The sequence below is a fragment of the Rana temporaria genome, chromosome 3, assembly GCF_905171775.1.
Source record: "Rana temporaria chromosome 3, aRanTem1.1, whole genome shotgun sequence".
Lineage (NCBI taxonomy): Eukaryota > Metazoa > Chordata > Amphibia > Anura > Ranidae > Rana > Rana temporaria.
Genome location: NC_053491.1, coordinates 203864674 through 203882843, shown reverse-complemented (window position 1 = coordinate 203882843; position 18170 = coordinate 203864674). Strand labels below are relative to the sequence as shown.

Below are 18170 nucleotides of genomic sequence, written 5' to 3'. Positions count from 1 at the left end.
CAGGTTTAAATTGGACACTAATTCTCAGACACAAGAGGCCATTGGACAAGATTAGTGGCTAATAATGTCCATTTAACCATTTTAGTCTAAAAGCTGAACAGATTAAGTGCAATACAATAGCTTTGTAAATATAGAAAGATTCAAATATAAAATGTAGATACAAAAGGAAAAAAGATTAGACAAAAAAAATATTTTTAATGCAACTGTAAAATCATTTTCTGTGAGTACAGTATAGGGCACAGGTCTTCCATCATACCATATGGGACATCTCAAAGTAGTAACTGAAGGGAGGGTAACTAACAGGCCAGTTCCAATGATGACCCTGACACCCACTACATCAGAGAAATACGGGCTCTGGAAGACACACACATAGGATATTTCTGTAAAAGGAATGCCTGGTTTCAGGTTGACAGATTGTTGTACAGTAGATGCCTGGAATTCCACTGAGCATACGGCAGACCCTCTAAAGAGGCCACCATGATGCCCAGGACCTACTTGGATGCTATCACTGAGGGATTCACAGTAGACCAAAAGGACCCAAGCTTGCTTGCCTAGAGGGGAAAAGTTTTTCCTGCAGAAGGAACACCCCGGCAGAATAAGGCTTCAGCCAGAAGAGTATTAATATTTATTCAGACAGAAGTACAATATGCGATAATTAACAGTGCATCACTCATACAGTTCAAACAGAACAGTAGTGTAAGGCTGCTGGAAACAAGTTCAGCTGGTTATTACCTCTGGGGTACATCCAGACCATGAATCGAGTTTCTGACACACCACCGTGCAGTTTGCCCAGATAGAAAAACGAAGCCTTGAGCAAAGCCTCAGACCGCTTATCATTAGAATTCCTGAAAGTAGGCAAGTTCTCACCGGGACCACCAAATTCACTGAGGCAAGAGATAGCCAGGTCTACCTTGGGAAAAAACGATTGTTCTGAGAATTCCAGGTGCAAGGGATATTGTTGTGCAAAGCGCTTAGAAAGATCATAAAAGTTTTTGGGATGTTTCCAATACTAGTACAAAACATCCTTGACTAAGGCAAGAACCATACAGTCATTAGGAGCTTTTTTTTATGTTTTCTAGAGCCCATGCTGGTCACTTTGGGACCCTCATGCACTGCAGAGTCTAACTTAAGACATTTGAGGACGTCCTAAATAAACTCCAAAATTGTATCTTTCAGCTTTGGGAATACAGTGGTGGAAGGACAAATCAGAGGAAGAATCTGCCAGTCAAGTTCCTCCACCCCAAATTCGCTCAACCATGTCTTTATGAACCTTGCTTGTGCACTGGTGCGCAGTCATGTTGGAACAGGAAGGGGCAATGCCCAAACTGTTCCCACAAAGTTGGGAGTATTAATGTCCAAAATGTCTTGGTATGCTGACGCCTTAAGAGTTCCCTTCACTGGAACTAAGGGGCCAAGTCCAACCTTTGAAAAACAACCCTACACCATAATCCCTCCTCCACCAAATGATTTGGACCAGTGCACAAAGCAAGGTCCATAAAGACATGGATGAGTGAGTTAGGCATAGAGAAACTTGACTGGGCTGCACAGAGTCCTGACCTCAACCAGATAGAACACCTTTGGGATGAATAAGAGCAGAGACTGCGAGCCTGACCTGACAAATGTGCTTCTGGAAGAATGGTCAAATATTCCCATAGACACACTCCTAAACCTTGTGGACAGCCTTCATAGAAGAGTTGAAGCCGTTATATATCTGCAAAGGGTGGGCCAACTCAATATTGAACTCTATGGACTAAGACTGGGATGCCATTAAAGTTCATGTGCGTGTAAAGGCAGGTGTCCCAATTCTTTTGGTAATATAGTGTATAACTATCATATACAAGTGGGTTAATGCTTTACATAAAAGTGCATTTATATATAGATTTTTCAAGCATTGTTCAAGGAAAGATTAATAAAGTACCACTACTGAACTGCTTTAATATTGCAAAGCATCTCCAACATGACTATTCCAACAGACCAAATTCCAACCATGACACTACACATGCTTAGAGTTGTGCGTGTTCTTCCTGTGCTTGCATGGGTTTCCTCCGGGTACTCTGGTGTCCTCCCACATTCCAAAGACATGTTGGTAGGTTATTTAGCTCCTGTCTAAATTGGCCCTAGTATGTAGCAGTAAGCTCCTTAAGGGCAGGGACTGATAATGTACGGAATGCAAATTGTCAGCACTATATAAATATCAATAATAAAAAAATAAATGTTTTTCATTGCCAGCGTAGCTGTCCTCTCTGGTGGTCAACTCATAGACGCGGCTATTGCTTGAGCGTGAAAACTGTTGGAAATGATTGCTAAATCTATAAAATGTGTTTGGTCTGCCATGATGACCTTTGTAAGTAGATAATAAAAAAAGGCTGTACTAAGTACTGTGTCAAGTAAATTTGCACGGTCAATCCGTTCTCATCTTTGATGTTGCTAATTTTTTGTTCATGCACAAAAAAAGGACTTTTACGGCTGGTTTACAGCAGAAAAAGAATGTCTGCTTATGTGGTTTGTTATTTTTCACAGAAAAAACTGATGCCCTACAGCTGATGCAAAAAAAGCAAGAAAAATTACTTTCATTTTCATCCATTTTCAAGATTATAAATTCTACAGACTTTTAGAGACCCATCTCATTTTATTTAAATGCATAATTCCAAACAAAAACACATAAAAAATAATTGTGAAGTTCATCATTAAGTGTGTTTAGCCATTTCATTTAAACACTAGCAAACAACCAACTGCATCTAACAAACAAGGATACAGTTCAATTTACATACTTCAGATACATATACACCATTCAGTCACAAAAATATGACCAATGACAGGTAAATACCACTGATTATCTTGTTAAAATGGCATCTACAAGTGAGTGGAATATATATATATTTGGCAGAAAGTAAACATGTTGGGGCAGATCCACAAAGAAATTACGCTGGCGTATCTATTGATACGCCGGCGTAATTTCAAAATTCCCGCGTTGTATCTTTGTTTTGAATCCTCAAAACAAGATACGACGGCATCGCGGCTTGATCCGACAGGCGTACGTCTTCGGATCTTAGATGAAATTTTTCGGCGGCCGCTAGGTGGCGTTTCCGTCGAAATCCGCTTCGAGTATGCAAATTAGCTATTTACGGCGATCCACGAACGTACGTCGGCCGGCGCATTTTTTTCCGTCGTTTGCGTTTGGCTTTTTCCGGCGTATAGTTAAAGCTGCTGTTCTGAGGCGTACTCAATGTTAAGTATGGCTGTCCTTCCCGCATACAATTTTGAATTTTTTGCGTCGTTTGCGCAAGTCGTTCGTGAATAGGAATTTGCGTAGAATGACGTCACCGCCGTAAGCATTGGCTGGTTCCGGTTTAATTTTGAGCATGCGCACTGGGATACCCCCAGGGACGGCGCATGCGCAGTTAAAAAAAGTTGTTTACGTCGGGTCACAACGTATTGTATTAAAACACGCCCCCATCACTTCCATTTGAATTCCGCGCCCTTATGCCGCAACAGATACGCTACGCTAGAAAATAGAAAAGATATTGCAGCGCAAATTGCTGAAAATGTTAATACTGGTTATGATGTAAAGGTGTCAGAACACACAGTGCGTCACAGTTTGTTGCGTATGGGACTGCATAGCTGTAGACTATTCAGGGTGCCCATGCTGACCCATGTCCATGGCCAAAAATGCCTACAATGGGCATGTAAGCATAAGAACTGGACCATGGAACAATGGAAGAAGGTGGTCTGGTCTAATGAATCATGTTTTCTTCTACATCATGCGGATGGCTGGTTGAGTGTGCATTGCCTATTTGGGGAAGAGATGGCACTGTGATGCACTATGAAAAGAAGGCAAGTCTACAGAGGCTTAAAGGATCTGCTACTGACAAGGTGGTACCAGATACTACAGCATACCTTCATAGGTCTAGTGGAATCCATGCCTCGATGGGTCAGGACTGCTTTGTCAGCAAAAGGGGGACCTACTCAATATTAGGTGGATGGTCATAATGTTATGGCTGATTCATGTGTATATATACACACACACACACACACACACATATATTTATATATATATATATATATATATATATATATATATATATATTTATATTATATATATATATATATATACACACACACACACACACACACACACACACATACATACATACACACACACATACATACATACACACATTTCCAATCAATCAACAGATATTGGTTTAAAACCAATATAACAAGAAATTTTGAAGGCACAGGATAGAACATTTTTCCAGAACAAACTAATTTCTAAACAGTGAATATGGTTTTCGTTTTGGGAAATTACATTCGTTACAAAATTTAATTTTAAAAGCAAATGAAATCTCGAAGTCGTTTTTGAACGACTTTCATCCACTTATCGAATGTACAAAGAATTTTCATACGGACATCTACTAGCGAATAACCAGATGTATACAAGGATTCTGTTCTCCCTCTCAAAGTTACCAGTATATGCAACTTGAACGTAGAGGTCGACCGATATGGCTTGTTCTCTGGCCGATGCCGATATTTAGAAATCGCGGCGGCCGATGGGCTAACTTTACTGTTTAGTTTTTTTAATTCGTTAAAGTGTATTTTTTTCCCCCGAAAAATGTGTTTCAAAGACCGCTGCGCAAATACCGTGTGACATAAAATATTGTAACAATCGCTATTTTATTTCCTATGGTCTCTGCTAAAAAAATATATATAATATTTGGGGGTTCTAAGTGATTTTCTAGCAGAAAATACAGGATTTTTACTTGTAAGCAACAAGTGTCAAAAAAGATTTAGTCTTTAAATGGTTAAACTGAGAACTCTCCTACACATTCAGTTCATTGAAGTTGAAACATTGTATTCTTATCTCCGACTTGGCAGGCTGCCCAGGAGGGAGAAGTTGCTTCCAGGGGAAACTTATCAGGCAACTTGCATTGACTCCCATTACAGAAGCTTTTTAGCAAGTCGCGCTGAAGTTTAATTGTGCCGAAATATCGGCTTTCTTTCCCAGCAAAATCGGCCGATGCCGATTAATTAAAAAACAACAAATATCGGCCGATATATCGGTCGATCCATACTTGAACGGCAGAACATTTTAGTGACCTTTTTGCCTGGCTCCGGTATTGCTAAAGTTCAGGTTCACCCTGACTCATTGCAGTGACTGGTTGCTATGGATTACCATATTTAAAACTCTTTATACAATAAGGGTGTTAATGTGTCATAACTTATTTATCATCATTTTGCAAGTTACTCTTTTCTATTCATCTTTGGCAGCAATAGTAAAAATAAAGCCACACACTCAGTCTAAATTTCATTAAAAAAAGCTGGCACAAATATAAAAAATAAAATATAATAAATACATATTAAATATTTTATTTACAGTGGAGGAGCTTGAAACAGTAAGATTAGTAGATGTTCTACTTCACTCCGTGTCTGAATCTTGCAAAGGCATATGCTGCTGATTTTCTAGGCATTCTTTCAGTTTATCTTCTGTCATTGTCAGTCTACGCTCCAAGATGGAAACAGTCTGTAAAACAAAGCATATGATATTATTCTGTACAATTGTCACAAAACGTTTGTCTTTTTATTCAAATTGCGTTTCTGGTGTAGACAGCGGTTGCCACAATCCCTATAGTCAATATGAGTAAATACAAAAACCTCTGTTAGGACTTTAACAGCAACAAACCTAGTTTGTAAAAAAGAAAAAAAAAAAATCTTTGCTTGGAATAAAAAACATTAGAAATAAGTTGAATAAAACCCATGGTATGCATTACAGGAGTATCACCCAAACCATAGTTGGCTGAATCAAATGTACCATACATATCACATAAATGGTAATCCCATTTCATCCCAGATCAGACTTAGAACATATAGAAAATATTCATGTAGTCATAATAGTCAACCATTTTCTAATCTATTCATATTTGTTCTACAGTTCTACATATACGATTTTAACAGACATATTAAAAAACAAATAATGGACACTAAATGTGCCCTCAGAGTAAAATGTTTCTTCAGCCAACCACATCTTGGCCACACAAACACTACACAGGCCACAAACGACCAAGGTTCCAGAATCTCAATTAACCCCACATTAACCCCTTCCTCGCCCCCTAGTGTTAACCCCTTCCCTGCCAGTCACATTTATACAGTAAATCAGTGCATATTTATAGCACTGTTCGCTGTATAAATGTGAATGGTCCCAAAAAGGTGTCAAAAGTGTCCGATGTGTCCGCCGGAATATCACAGTCGTGATAAAACTCGCCGCCATTACTAGTAAAAAATAAATAATAATAAAAAAAAGTCGTCATAATTCTATCCCCTATTTTGTAGGCGACAGTGCTGAAAGCTGAAATTTCGCCTGGGCAGGAAGGGGGTATATGTGCCCAGTAAGCAAGTGGTTAAAGTAGCAGGAAAGGCTAACTACAAAGCAACGTTTAAGTATTCCCTCCATGGCTCTGCATGGACCCTTATCACAAATTGCTGTGTAAATACCTTACATTTTATATATATATATATATATATATATACATACACACACACACACACACACACACATTCTAGTACTTGAGTGGTTAATGTGGAATCATTAGCAAAAGCGTAAATTTGGACAATGCCAAAATCTCTAAAAACAATAAAAGTGCTGAAGCACAGGCTTCATAGTTTAAAAATTGGTTGTGATGTTGACAACCAAACGATCTTCCAGGATAAGATTAGGTGCACTAAAATGTATATATTACTATAGAAGAGCTGCTGCTATATACACATATACTGTTATAGCAGAAAAGGTTTTCTTAGCTGCTTGGATATATATATATATATATATATATATACATATATATATATATATATATATTATATATATATATAACATTTTATTTCGTTCTGTTTTTTTTTTTTTTTATGATTTCCTACCGTTTATCTTGCCAGCACTAGTATCTTGTATGTGTCACCTAATGGTATTATTGTTGTGCTCATAATACATCCTTACAGGTTTTCAAGTGATTATTTTAGGACTTTCAAGGCCTAAGTTTAATATGCAGTGTGTATTTCTTCATCTCTTTCACAGTAAACACAATAATGCTATTGGGAAAGGACTGGGCATAAGGGAAGTAGAGACCTTTTTTCTTTTACAGCTATAGGTATTTGAGTGTTCAGGCAGAAGGATCAATGAGTTCATACTTGATATATGAATGAACAGCAGCATGGTGTGTACACAAACTTCTACGATTCTTACAAAAAAAAAAGCACAGGAGATAATCTGTATAAAAATAGGTCAAAAGGGAAAAGCTTGTATTAGAATGACAGGTGTGACAAATCCCGGCATCCGCCTATCTCACCTGAGTCAACACATTCAGTTGATCTAGTATGTGTTCCAAAGTGCTAGTCAGTGAAGGGTGGGGAGCGAATTGTTCATCTGTCAGAGGTCTTCCTGTATGACCATGTTTCTTCATGCTGGTGCTTGGTAATGATAAAGGAGCATGAGGCATGGCTTCACTTCTTTGATGATTGTTCCAATCTTGTTCCTGTATAAGGATACAGAAATATCAAAAGAGACACAGTAAATATAAACGTTATTTTGAACCTCTTGTGAACGTGCCAGTGGTGATGTTGTGCAGGGATGTAGCCATCTAGAAACGGTATTGCTTACAGTTAGGTTGATCAGCAATGTGGTTTTTAGGCCTCATGCACACCGGACAATTTGTCTGCTACTCTTAGGGGCATGTTGTGAATTTTTCCAAGATTTTTCTTTAACCATATATATTTGTTTGAGTTTGTTCACTTTTGCTGCGCCAAATACAAAAAGATTTGGTACCACAAACATAATTGTGCTTTAAAATATGTATGATTTTTACCTATAGGTACAGTTAATATCTCCTAAACCTTATTTGATTAAAAAAAAAAAAAAAAAAACTTCTAAACCTGCACAGTTTACTTTATTTTACTTTAGATGCATCCAGGGATGTCACCAGCGCATTCGCTCTGAGGCTGGGTTCACACTATTGCGGGTTTCTCCGCATCCAATTCGCATTTCAGGAGATTGTGACTGGCTCTCTATGGAACCGGTGCACACATCTCCGGTGCGAATTGCACAGGAGTCCTGTGAGTCTTCTGGTCCATTTCAGGTTCGAATTCAGCTAAAAATTCGAACGGAAATCTAACCTGAAGCGATGAATGGGGACGCACCGGACCCCCTGCTGTGAGCTGCTCTGTGATCAAGTTTGAACCCAGCCTGAAGGAATGGCATACCACTGCTGTTCTTTCAGAGTGGAGCTGTAAACAACGACTCCTGTGCGCATGCGTGGGGGTGACATCACCGACCGACTTGGCCATACACAACGTTGAAGCCCGCAAACCTAGAAGGAAGACTGGGTAAATATGGAAGTGGTGCTGGAGGGCATTGTATTCAGGTAAGTGCTACCTTAAAGAGGAAGTATTGCCCCCCCACCCCCCAAAAAAGCGGGGAGAAAAATAAACCTGCAAAAGAAAAAGCATAATGAGCTAGTATGCATAAGCATACTAGCTCATTACGTGGCACTTACCTGAGATCGAAGCCCCCGAAGTCCTCCTCGTTCCCCTCTGCTGCCATGTCCCCTCGCATCTTCTTCCTGTTTCCGCCCCCCCTGGAGCTGTGATTGGCCGGAACGGCGATTACGTCGGTCCCTGCGCATGCGCGGAAATACGGCATTAACCCAAGTTACGCCATTCAGAAAAAGGCACACTCGGTGCGCCGTAGACATCGGCAATTGTCATTATTGTAAATATCTTCTAAACCGTGCAGGTTTAGGAGATATTTCTTTCACCTACAATCATTAAAATAGGATTTATCTGAAGTAAATGCATGCTGCAGTCAGGGCCGGATTTTCTCTCCCTGCCGCCCCAAGACCAGGTTCCACAATGCACCGCCAATCGAACCCCCCCCCCCAAATCAACGGAGAATGTGCGGCACGGTTAGATCAAATATGTTTTGTTTGTTTTTTTACTTTTTTATCACTTTTTTTATTTTTATTTATTTGTAGCTTGTTGCTTACTTTCTTAAATGTTTGTATCATTTTCTTATTCTTTACTTTATTTTATTAATTTAATTATTATTTCTTATTATTTATCAATTTTTTTTTTCACTTAACTTTTATGCTATCACACAGGAGAAAACAATTTCCTTTGTGATAGCAATTGGGGGTGACATGTTCTCTTTATTGACCCTGTCACCTCCAAAACAGGAGTCCTAGCACTGTGCTAGAACTCCTGTCACAGCTGAGATGGGAAGAGCACAGCTCTCCCCTCTCACTGTGTACATCGGCAGCAGGGACAGGAGACAGACTCGGTGGCCGGGGGGAGGATGGAGTCCCGAAGACAGAGCCAGCAGAGAGAGGTATGTGGGATGGGGGGAAAGGGGAGGACGGATAGGAGCACATATTTTACGACATCGCCGCAATCACTTGTTAACGAGCGAGTGGATTCCCCCAGAACTTACCGCCCTTAACTGTATCTTCCGGGCGTCGGGGGACTCCATGCCACTGCCGCCCCAAGGCCTGGCCTCAGTGGCCTTGTGGGAAATGCGGGCCTGGCTGCAGTCAATGAAGACAGTGGATTTGTGCAGTTCTGACATACAATGACCAAACTTCCATGATCTGTGAGGCTGCCACCTGGTTCTCGGTTCACACATATTCAGGCCTTGGCTGATGTAAACTATGGTCACCAAGTACTTTAAGCCATTATCTGTGTGTTTTGTTTGGTTTCTTTAACCCAATGTTTCTCAACGCCAGTCCTCAAGTACCCCCCACAAGTCATGTTTTCCGGCTCTCCATTATTTTGTACAGGCGATTTGATCAGTTTCACTGCCTTGGTAATTACGACAGCTGTTTTATCTGAGGGAAATCCTGAAAACATGACCCGTTGGGGGTACTTGAGGACTGGAGTTGAGAAACATTGCTTTAACCCATTTACAACCACATAACACATATATGCAGTGTCCAAGAGGAAGTAAGCCTATTTCTGGGTGCCACATATATACACTGTTGAGTTTTTGCTGGAAGTGTATTCCCAGAACGGAGACTGGGCAGTCATCGACAGCTCTGGGTCCTGAAGTAATGATCAAGAGTCAGTAGAACCTACACGCTTAATGTTATAGCCTGTGATTGGCTATCAAAGTGATCAATTATATACATTATATATTTCCATCCTTGCTAGAGAAGGAGACCATATTATTTAGAAGTTTAGCGCAGGGTATCTCACTTAGGGTTTCCCCTGAGGTTGCTAGGGGTTCTTTGAGCAATTTCTGCCTCTCAAATAAGCTCTCATTGACACCATTGTTCCAGTGCCCAAAGGAAACATTACAGGCCAGCCATACATACATACGGTCCCCAAGACACATGCCAAGGGTAACCAATTAAGGAAATTACTAGATAGCCCAGGGCAATCCGCAGTCAGATCTTGATAGAAGCATCAGAGAAAAAATTTGAATGGTTTAAAAAAAAAAAAAAAAATACTTCTCCAGGAGGATACAGGTTCATTACCCCAAAAAACTGCAGGTCAAATAACCTGATGGTAACCTGCATATAACCCAAGGTCTGTGAATACAAGCCCTGTAGAATTGGGTAGCTTCAGAGCCACATGTCATCCAACTGCTGTTTTGAACATGAAAGAACTTAAATATGATATGCAATAATCATATCACTTGCTTTTCTCAAGGGTCTCTCAATATTTCCAAACTAAACCTGCCTGACCTTGCTTGGGTCCATTGCTCCTAATTTAATATAAAACGCATGCATTTTCATTTTAAAAAGAAATGTTCATCTCTTTTGGATCAGGTCCACCTGTCAGTTTTTTGGGCCGATCGGACCATCTATTCACTCCTATAGATCGGCGGATGTCAGCGGTGACATGTCCGCTGACACCCGCTGCTATCCGATCCTTTATTCTGAATCTAGATGGACGGTGGTCATATTTTCCACCCACTTGGTGGATCAGATCGGATAAAAACAGACAGGCAGTCCGTTTTAATTCGATTTCACCATAGAGGAGAAAAAAAGGAGGTGCCATTTTACACAGGTCTCTAACTTTCAGGGTTTTATAACATCTTATGCGGTTATAAAGAAATGAAATGTGACACTGGAGAAAGCAACATACAGAGTGATTGCCTGTTGCATAATTAAGGTTATATCTTACTAGCATTTTTACTTGGTTAACATATTTTACAATGTAGTAGCAAGTTTGAAAATATTGCAATTAAAGCCAATCTTCTAAATGACTGCATAATTCAAACAGAAGCACAGTTTTGCTGATTTAGTAAATGCGGTTTGTGCCGAGACTGGATTATCTACGATAAATGCAACAGTGTAGTTGCAAGCACCATAAGCTGTCTGCAATTACCTCAACAGTGCTTCCTACTACAGCTACAGTCATGACCAAAAATATTGGCACCTCTGCTTTTTTGTCAGATAATGCACCACTTTGCCCAGAAAATTGTTGCAATGACAAATGTTTAGGCATTCTCGTTTACTACTTTTGTTTGTATTGGTAGGACACAAAAAAGTGGAGAAACAAAAAGCCAAATCTGACACATTCCATGCAAAACTCCCAAAATAACTAGACAAAATTATTGCCACCCTCAATTTAATATTTGGTCGCACAACCCTTGGAAAAAATACCTTAAATCAATCTCTTCCTGTAACCATCAATTCGTTTCTTACATCTCTCTACTGGAATTTTGGACCACTCTTCTTTCACCAACTGCTCCGGGTCTCTCAGATTAGAAGGGTTCCTTTTCTCAACTGCTGTTTTGAGATCTCTCCACAGGTGCTCTATGGGATCTTGACTCCATCTTAAATAATTTTTGGGTGGTTTTTGACATGTTCTTTGGGTCATTGTCCTGCTGTTAGACACATGACCTCTGACCGAGACCCAACTTTCTGACACTGGGCTCTAGAATTCTTTGGTAGTCTTCAGATTTCATAATGCCATGCACATGGTCAAGACATCTAGAGCCTAATGCAGCATAGCAACCCCAAAACATCAATGGACCTCCACCATCTTTGACTGTAGGGATTGTATTCTTAAACTTTAAAGGCCTCATTTATTTTTCTGAAAACAGCAGAATGATGGGCTTTACCAAAAAGATGTAATTTTGTTTTGTCTGTCCACAGCACATTCTCCCAAAAGGATTTTGGCTTCCTTAGGTACGTTTTGGCAAACTCTTTGATAATTTTTTCTCCAGGGAGATTAACTACAGTGCCACGGGCTGTAAACTTGACAATGTTGCGCACAGTGGACACAGGAACATTAAGATCTCTGGAGTTGGACTTATAACCTTGAGATTGTCCATGCTTTTCTACAATTTTTATTCTCTAAACGAAGGATGAGCTCCAACGTGTTCGCATAGTACACATGCAGAGCCCGCCAGGAAGTCTGCACGGCGCTGCGCTAATCACAGCCAGGGAGACATTTCCCGATCTCTGCAGCCGAGCATCGGGAAATGTCTCCCTGGCTGTGATTAGCACAGCGCCGTGCAGACTTCCTGGCGGGCTCTGCACGTGTACCATGCAAACACGCTGGAGCTCATCCTTACTCTAAACCTCAGATAATTATTTTCTGCTTGTTCTCTTCTCAATGCTCCGTGTGGCACACAGACACACACAACAGAAAGGTTGAGTAAATTTTTCACAATTTTAACTGGTTGCAGGTGTAATTTCTCTCTTCCAAAATATTTTATTTTCAGAAGAAGATAAATAATACAGAACATTACATCATGTTAGATAAAAAGAAAGAAAGAAAAAAAAAAGATTATGTTTATAAATAAACAAAATCATTAGTCAATAAATGGATAAATTAATAAAAACATCCTAGAAAAAAGGATAGATTCATGCAAGCTATCGGAGAAACAGGAACTTAAAATGATAAACAATTAAATGAAGGGTGTGATCCCTAAAACTAAAGCAATTACAAGTTTGTTAGGGGGAGATCTCTTCATCCTTATATTATAATGGACGGGAGAAGGGAAACCCCCTCTACCAGGTGCGATTTCTATATTGTCGGCACCTGTTAATTGATACAGGTGAGTTTGGTTACAAATTACAAGAGCATCACAAATTTGGAATGCAATTATTTCTTACAATTTTGAAGGTGCCAATAATTTTGTCCAGTCCATTTTTGGAATTTTGCATGGAATGTGTCAGATTTGGCTTTTGTTTCTCCACTTTGTGTCATACAATACAAACAAAAGAAATAAACATGTGAAAGCCTAAACATTTGTAATTGCAACAATATTCTGGGCAAAGTGGTGCATTATCTGATAGAAATACAGTGGTGCCAATATTTTTGGGCATGACTGTATGTCAGTCCTGCCAGGCCTCCGGATTCTAAAGAATCAGTCAAGTTACTATGATGAACAGCTAAACTACATAATGCAGGACAGCACTGTTGATCTGCGCCCTAAAGGAACAGAGTAACTCTTCCCTGGTAATCTAAAATGTCAAATTTTGTTTCTATTGTTACAATAGAATACTTGATATTTACATACTTGGAAGATGCTTAAATGTCTCATGAAGAGTTCAGTTGAGGGCATTTCTCTGAACTCTAATTTTGCTTATAAGCAAATCACATTATTACACAAAATGACACATCGATGGAGGAAGTACACTTATATAAAGATACAAAAAAACAAGATAGATATGATCATAAAAAAAAACATGTACATACATACTGATATTTGCCATAAAAAAAAAAAAAGAAAACCAGATCTTTGTCATAGGTGTAATCTATAATCCTAATTTAACAGTGTTTTCTGTAATCCCACCTATACTTAAAGAATGGCAAAAGTGGTACTCCAACCAATAATTGTTCTTTTGGATACATTGTTAAAACCTCTGTCAGGTTTTACTGCTGTACAGTATATTCTCCAACCGGGATGAATTCCCCCCCCCCACACTTTATTTCCACAATGACAGTGGTCACCAAGACAAGAACAAAGACAATGATATAACCCCATTTCATTTAGGCCCACTTTGCCCAGCTCTTCTAACTGCAAGGAGAAAAGCAGGAACAAAAAACGCACCTAAAGCTGCGTTTAGCTATGCTGAGCACTTGGGCGTTCATTCATTCGATTGTCTAGAATATTAATTAAATTAGCATAGAGGGCGTTTAGAAGCAAAAAAAAAAGTGAAATGCCTGTAAAACAAGAGTTTTTGAGCTGCAGCATGAATAAGGCATTAGAGCCTCTGTCAGGTTTTAATTGATCAGACTTTGGTTCAAGCAGCCAAGGTGTTTAAGAGATTAAACAAGGTGTTAAACAAGAATAAATTGATTAGGCACCAGAGCCAAAATGCCACATTGTGTGGGGATAATAAAGAGAACTGTAACAAAGCCAAATGCATGTGAAACAAGTTGGATTCGGTAGCTGGGCAGCATAGCATTTAGCACTGTTACACTGAAAAGAGTTAATAAAGGGGAACAAGTGCTTTGTGGACTTTTTTTTACTATACTATATTTAGTAAATCCCAGGCACCAGGTTATCATGGTGGCTAGAAATTGCATCCTGATGGGCACCGATAGGTGGCACTAAGAGATGGCAGCACTGATGATGAGGTACTGACAGGTGTTACTGCTGGGCACGGTGGTGGGCAGTGAGAGACTTTGAGGGGGCACTGACTGGCAGCTGTTGGGCACTGATTGGCACATCTAATGGGGGCTGATAATCAATGTGCTGATTATCAACACAGACCCCCCCCTCTGACAGGGAGAGCCGCCGATAGGCTCTACCTGTCAGCGCGAACCAAGGAATGCCTGGTTCATGTGATGATTTACCACTTAAGGACCGCCTAACGCCGATATACGTCGGCAGAATGGCATGGCTGGGCACAATAACATACCTGTACGTGATTGTTAAAAGCCCAACCGTCCCTTGATCGGTCCCCGGAGCTAAAGAACGGGGAGAGGTGTGTGTAAACACACCTTCCCTGTTCTTCGTTGTGGCGCTGTCATTGATCGTCTGTTCCCTGATATAGGGAAAGGCGATCAATGACGTCACACGTCCAGCCCCGCCCCCCTACAGGTCGAAACACATATGAGGTCACACTTAACGCCTTCAGCGCCCCCTAGTGGTTAACTCCCAAACTGCAATTGGCATTTTCACAGTAAACAATGCATTTTATAGCAAAATGACAATTGTCCCAAAAATGTGTAAAAATTGTCAGATGTGTCCGCCATAATGTCGTAGTCATGAAAAAATAAAATCGCTGATCGCCGCGATTAGTAGTAAAAAATATATATATATATAAAAATGCAATAAAACCATCCCCTATTTTGTAAACGCTATAAATTTTGCGCAAACCAATCGATACAAAAAATAGGTAGAAGAATACGTATCGGCCTAAACTGAGGAAAAAAAATGTTTTTTTTTTTATATATTTTTGGGGGATATTTATTATAGCAAAAAGTAAAAAATATTGCATTTTTTTTAAAAATTGTCGCTCTATTTTTGTTTATAGCACAAAAAATAAAAACCGCAGAGGTGATCAAATACCACCAAAAGAAAGCTCTATTTGTAGGAAAAAAAGGACGCCCATTTTGTTTGAGAGCCACGTCGCACGACCGCGCAATTGTCTGTTAAAGCGACGCAGTGCCGAATCGCAAAAAGGGGCCTGGTCTTTTACCTGAATTTTGGTCCGGGTCTTAAGTGGTTAACTGTGATTGGTCACAGCTGATCACGTGGTAAGAAGCCTCTGTCAGAGGCTCCTTACCAAGATCTGAGATGCGGCGTGTCATACTGACACACCGACAGACTGATACGCCGCGATCACTGTGTGCCCCCTCGGATTCGTGCGGGCATGTAGACAACAAAAGTTTAAAACAAGTAAATATAAAATATACCTACCTATCCATTTACTAATGCTAGCAGCATAAGAATTAAAATACATAGTTATTTTTGGCTCTAGAATTTAGCACCACCGGGAGCCGAAACAAAGGCTAGACTCATTACTGTCAGTACATTTACCACAACATAATAATAATAAAATATAATACATCATTTTGAATCTATTATGTTCATTACAAATATTCTCCTTTGTTCAAGTTTGTGTAAGCCACATATGCACACATTTCCAGTGACAAGAAATGAAAACTTGTTGAGAGCCTAAGCGACGATGATTACAAAGAACTTATTTACCGGTTAATATGGGAAACAAGTTTTTGCATGTGCTACATAACAGTACACCACATCCTGGATGTGCAATAGTGTCACCCCAGACCACATCCCCTTACTATTAGTTAGTTCTGCCACAGAGATAACAAAAGGCTGTTGCGCTTCCTCTCAGAAAAAAATAGCCGGTACTAAAATAATCATAAGGGTCTGAGCACTGCAAAACATTTCTGCTTCATGGCTCTAAGCCATTTAATGTTACACACAGCATGCACGCCAGCCAATCATACTAACAATTGCACAAGATGTGCACTATAAAAAGGAGACTACAGTCTTTCACATTTATATGTATGTGATCAGCATAATGAGAAATCATTCATCTATGCATTTTACTATTTGTCTCAGAATATAGTCCATGAACATATCTGCCCATGTGAGCAACCACATTTGCAGATTATACATGCTCTACAGGGCAGCACAATTGTGTTTTACTGTTACTATAAAGTGCAAACAACCCTTTATTGAATTATATACTACAGGTAGTTTATGTGATTCTCTAAAATCAACTTTTTAGCAAGGATGGGTAAAGTGTAAGTTCAGCTTTACTAAAAAACAAAAAACACGCTACTGTCTGTCCGTGGACCAGTTTCCGGACATGTTCGGTCATCTGTACGGCCGACCGGACAGGTTTCCAGTGGACAAATGTTTCTTAGCATGCTAAGAAACATGTCCGCTGGAAGCCTGTCCGTCGGACATGTTCGGTCGTCTGTATGACTCACCGGACATGTCCGCTCGACCGAAAGCCCTCGCATGCGTCAAAGTGATTCGACGCATGCGTGGAAGCATTGACCTTCCAGGGTCACGCATGTCGCCGCGGCCACGTCACCGCGTATCCTGTCCGTGGGGAATTTGGTCTGATGGTGTGTACAGCCATCAGACCAAATGATCCCAGCGGACATGTCCGATGAAAACGGTCCGCGGACCGTTTTCATCGGACATGTTTGCCCGTGTGTACGAGGCCTAAGTTGCTGCTCACAGAAAATCATTTTTCAAAGACAGATTAAGAGACCTAGACTAGCTGTATTTAAAAATATATAATTATTAAATTAATTAACAGTGATCTCTATTTCCCTGGAGTTTGGCCTTAACCTATGAACTACAAATTATGCAATATGGATTCTGTTGAATACATTTATAGTAAGATGACCACAGAAACAATCCCGCTTTTATCTGTGTCCCATTGGGGAGACATCCCATCACTTCCTGTCCCATAGCCAAAAGAGGAAATGCCTCCAAAGTGAGGGAATACCTGGTTGCCACCTGGCTCACCGGAACTAGTGTCCCCATTGGAAGATACTCTCTATTACTGTTTTGAGGACCCAAAATTTAATAAACAGGACAAATAGAGAGTGGGAATCTCTCCAACGGGGCAAAGACAGCACAAAAAACCTTATAGGTGATGTAACCCTCTCCACTCACTTTAAAACTAAAAACAAACCTTTAATTATACTTTAAAATAGAATATATGCAATATATTTTAATGAGATGGTTCCTTATGTTTTATTATAAGGCTTCATTTCCATGGACGTTTTTACAGCCACTTTCTTTAGCCTTTTTTACAGCTTAAAAACGCCTGTCCATGTTTTGTTTTTTTTTGAGCTGGAGCTCAAAAACGCTGCGGTAGCATTTTTGCGCGTTTAACGTCTGGCGTTTTTACAGCTCTACTCTGGAGCTTCAGAACCTGTTTTTTTTTTGCAGCTTAAAAACGGCTCAGCCATCTACAGCTCAAAAACGTCATGGTGGGCATGAGGCCATAGACTAACATGGAGAGCCGTTTTTAAGCTGCAAAAAACACTCAGAAAAGTGGTTGTAAAAACGTCCATGGAAATGAAGCCTAATTCTTCAGTTTTTATATAGCAGTGGGAGCCATTGGTCAGTAGGGAGGGAGCAGGGGCAAGACAGAGCCGTCCCTCATGTCAATGGACACACAGTGCAGGGTTTCTGGAGCAAGCATGCACAAGTACCCCCCATAGCAAGCGGA

At 40.1% G+C, this 18170-nt stretch overlaps 1 protein-coding gene across 3 annotated transcripts in view; it reads right to left on the bottom strand.

Moving 5' to 3' along the window:
* Nucleotides 1–5332: 5332 nt before the first annotated feature.
* POC1B (POC1 centriolar protein B) overlaps nt 5333–18170 on the bottom strand; it is a 118511-nt gene continuing 105673 nt past the window's right edge. For all 3 annotated transcript variants that reach the window (XM_040344153.1, XM_040344154.1, XM_040344155.1), the window contains exons 11-12: nt 7335–7520; nt 5333–5521 (exon numbers count right to left, since the gene is read on the bottom strand). In XM_040344153.1, coding sequence (XP_040200087.1) covers nt 5417–5521; nt 7335–7520 — 291 coding nt within the window. In that variant the 3' untranslated portion in view covers nt 5333–5416. The remainder of the gene's footprint in view (nt 5522–7334; nt 7521–18170) is intronic.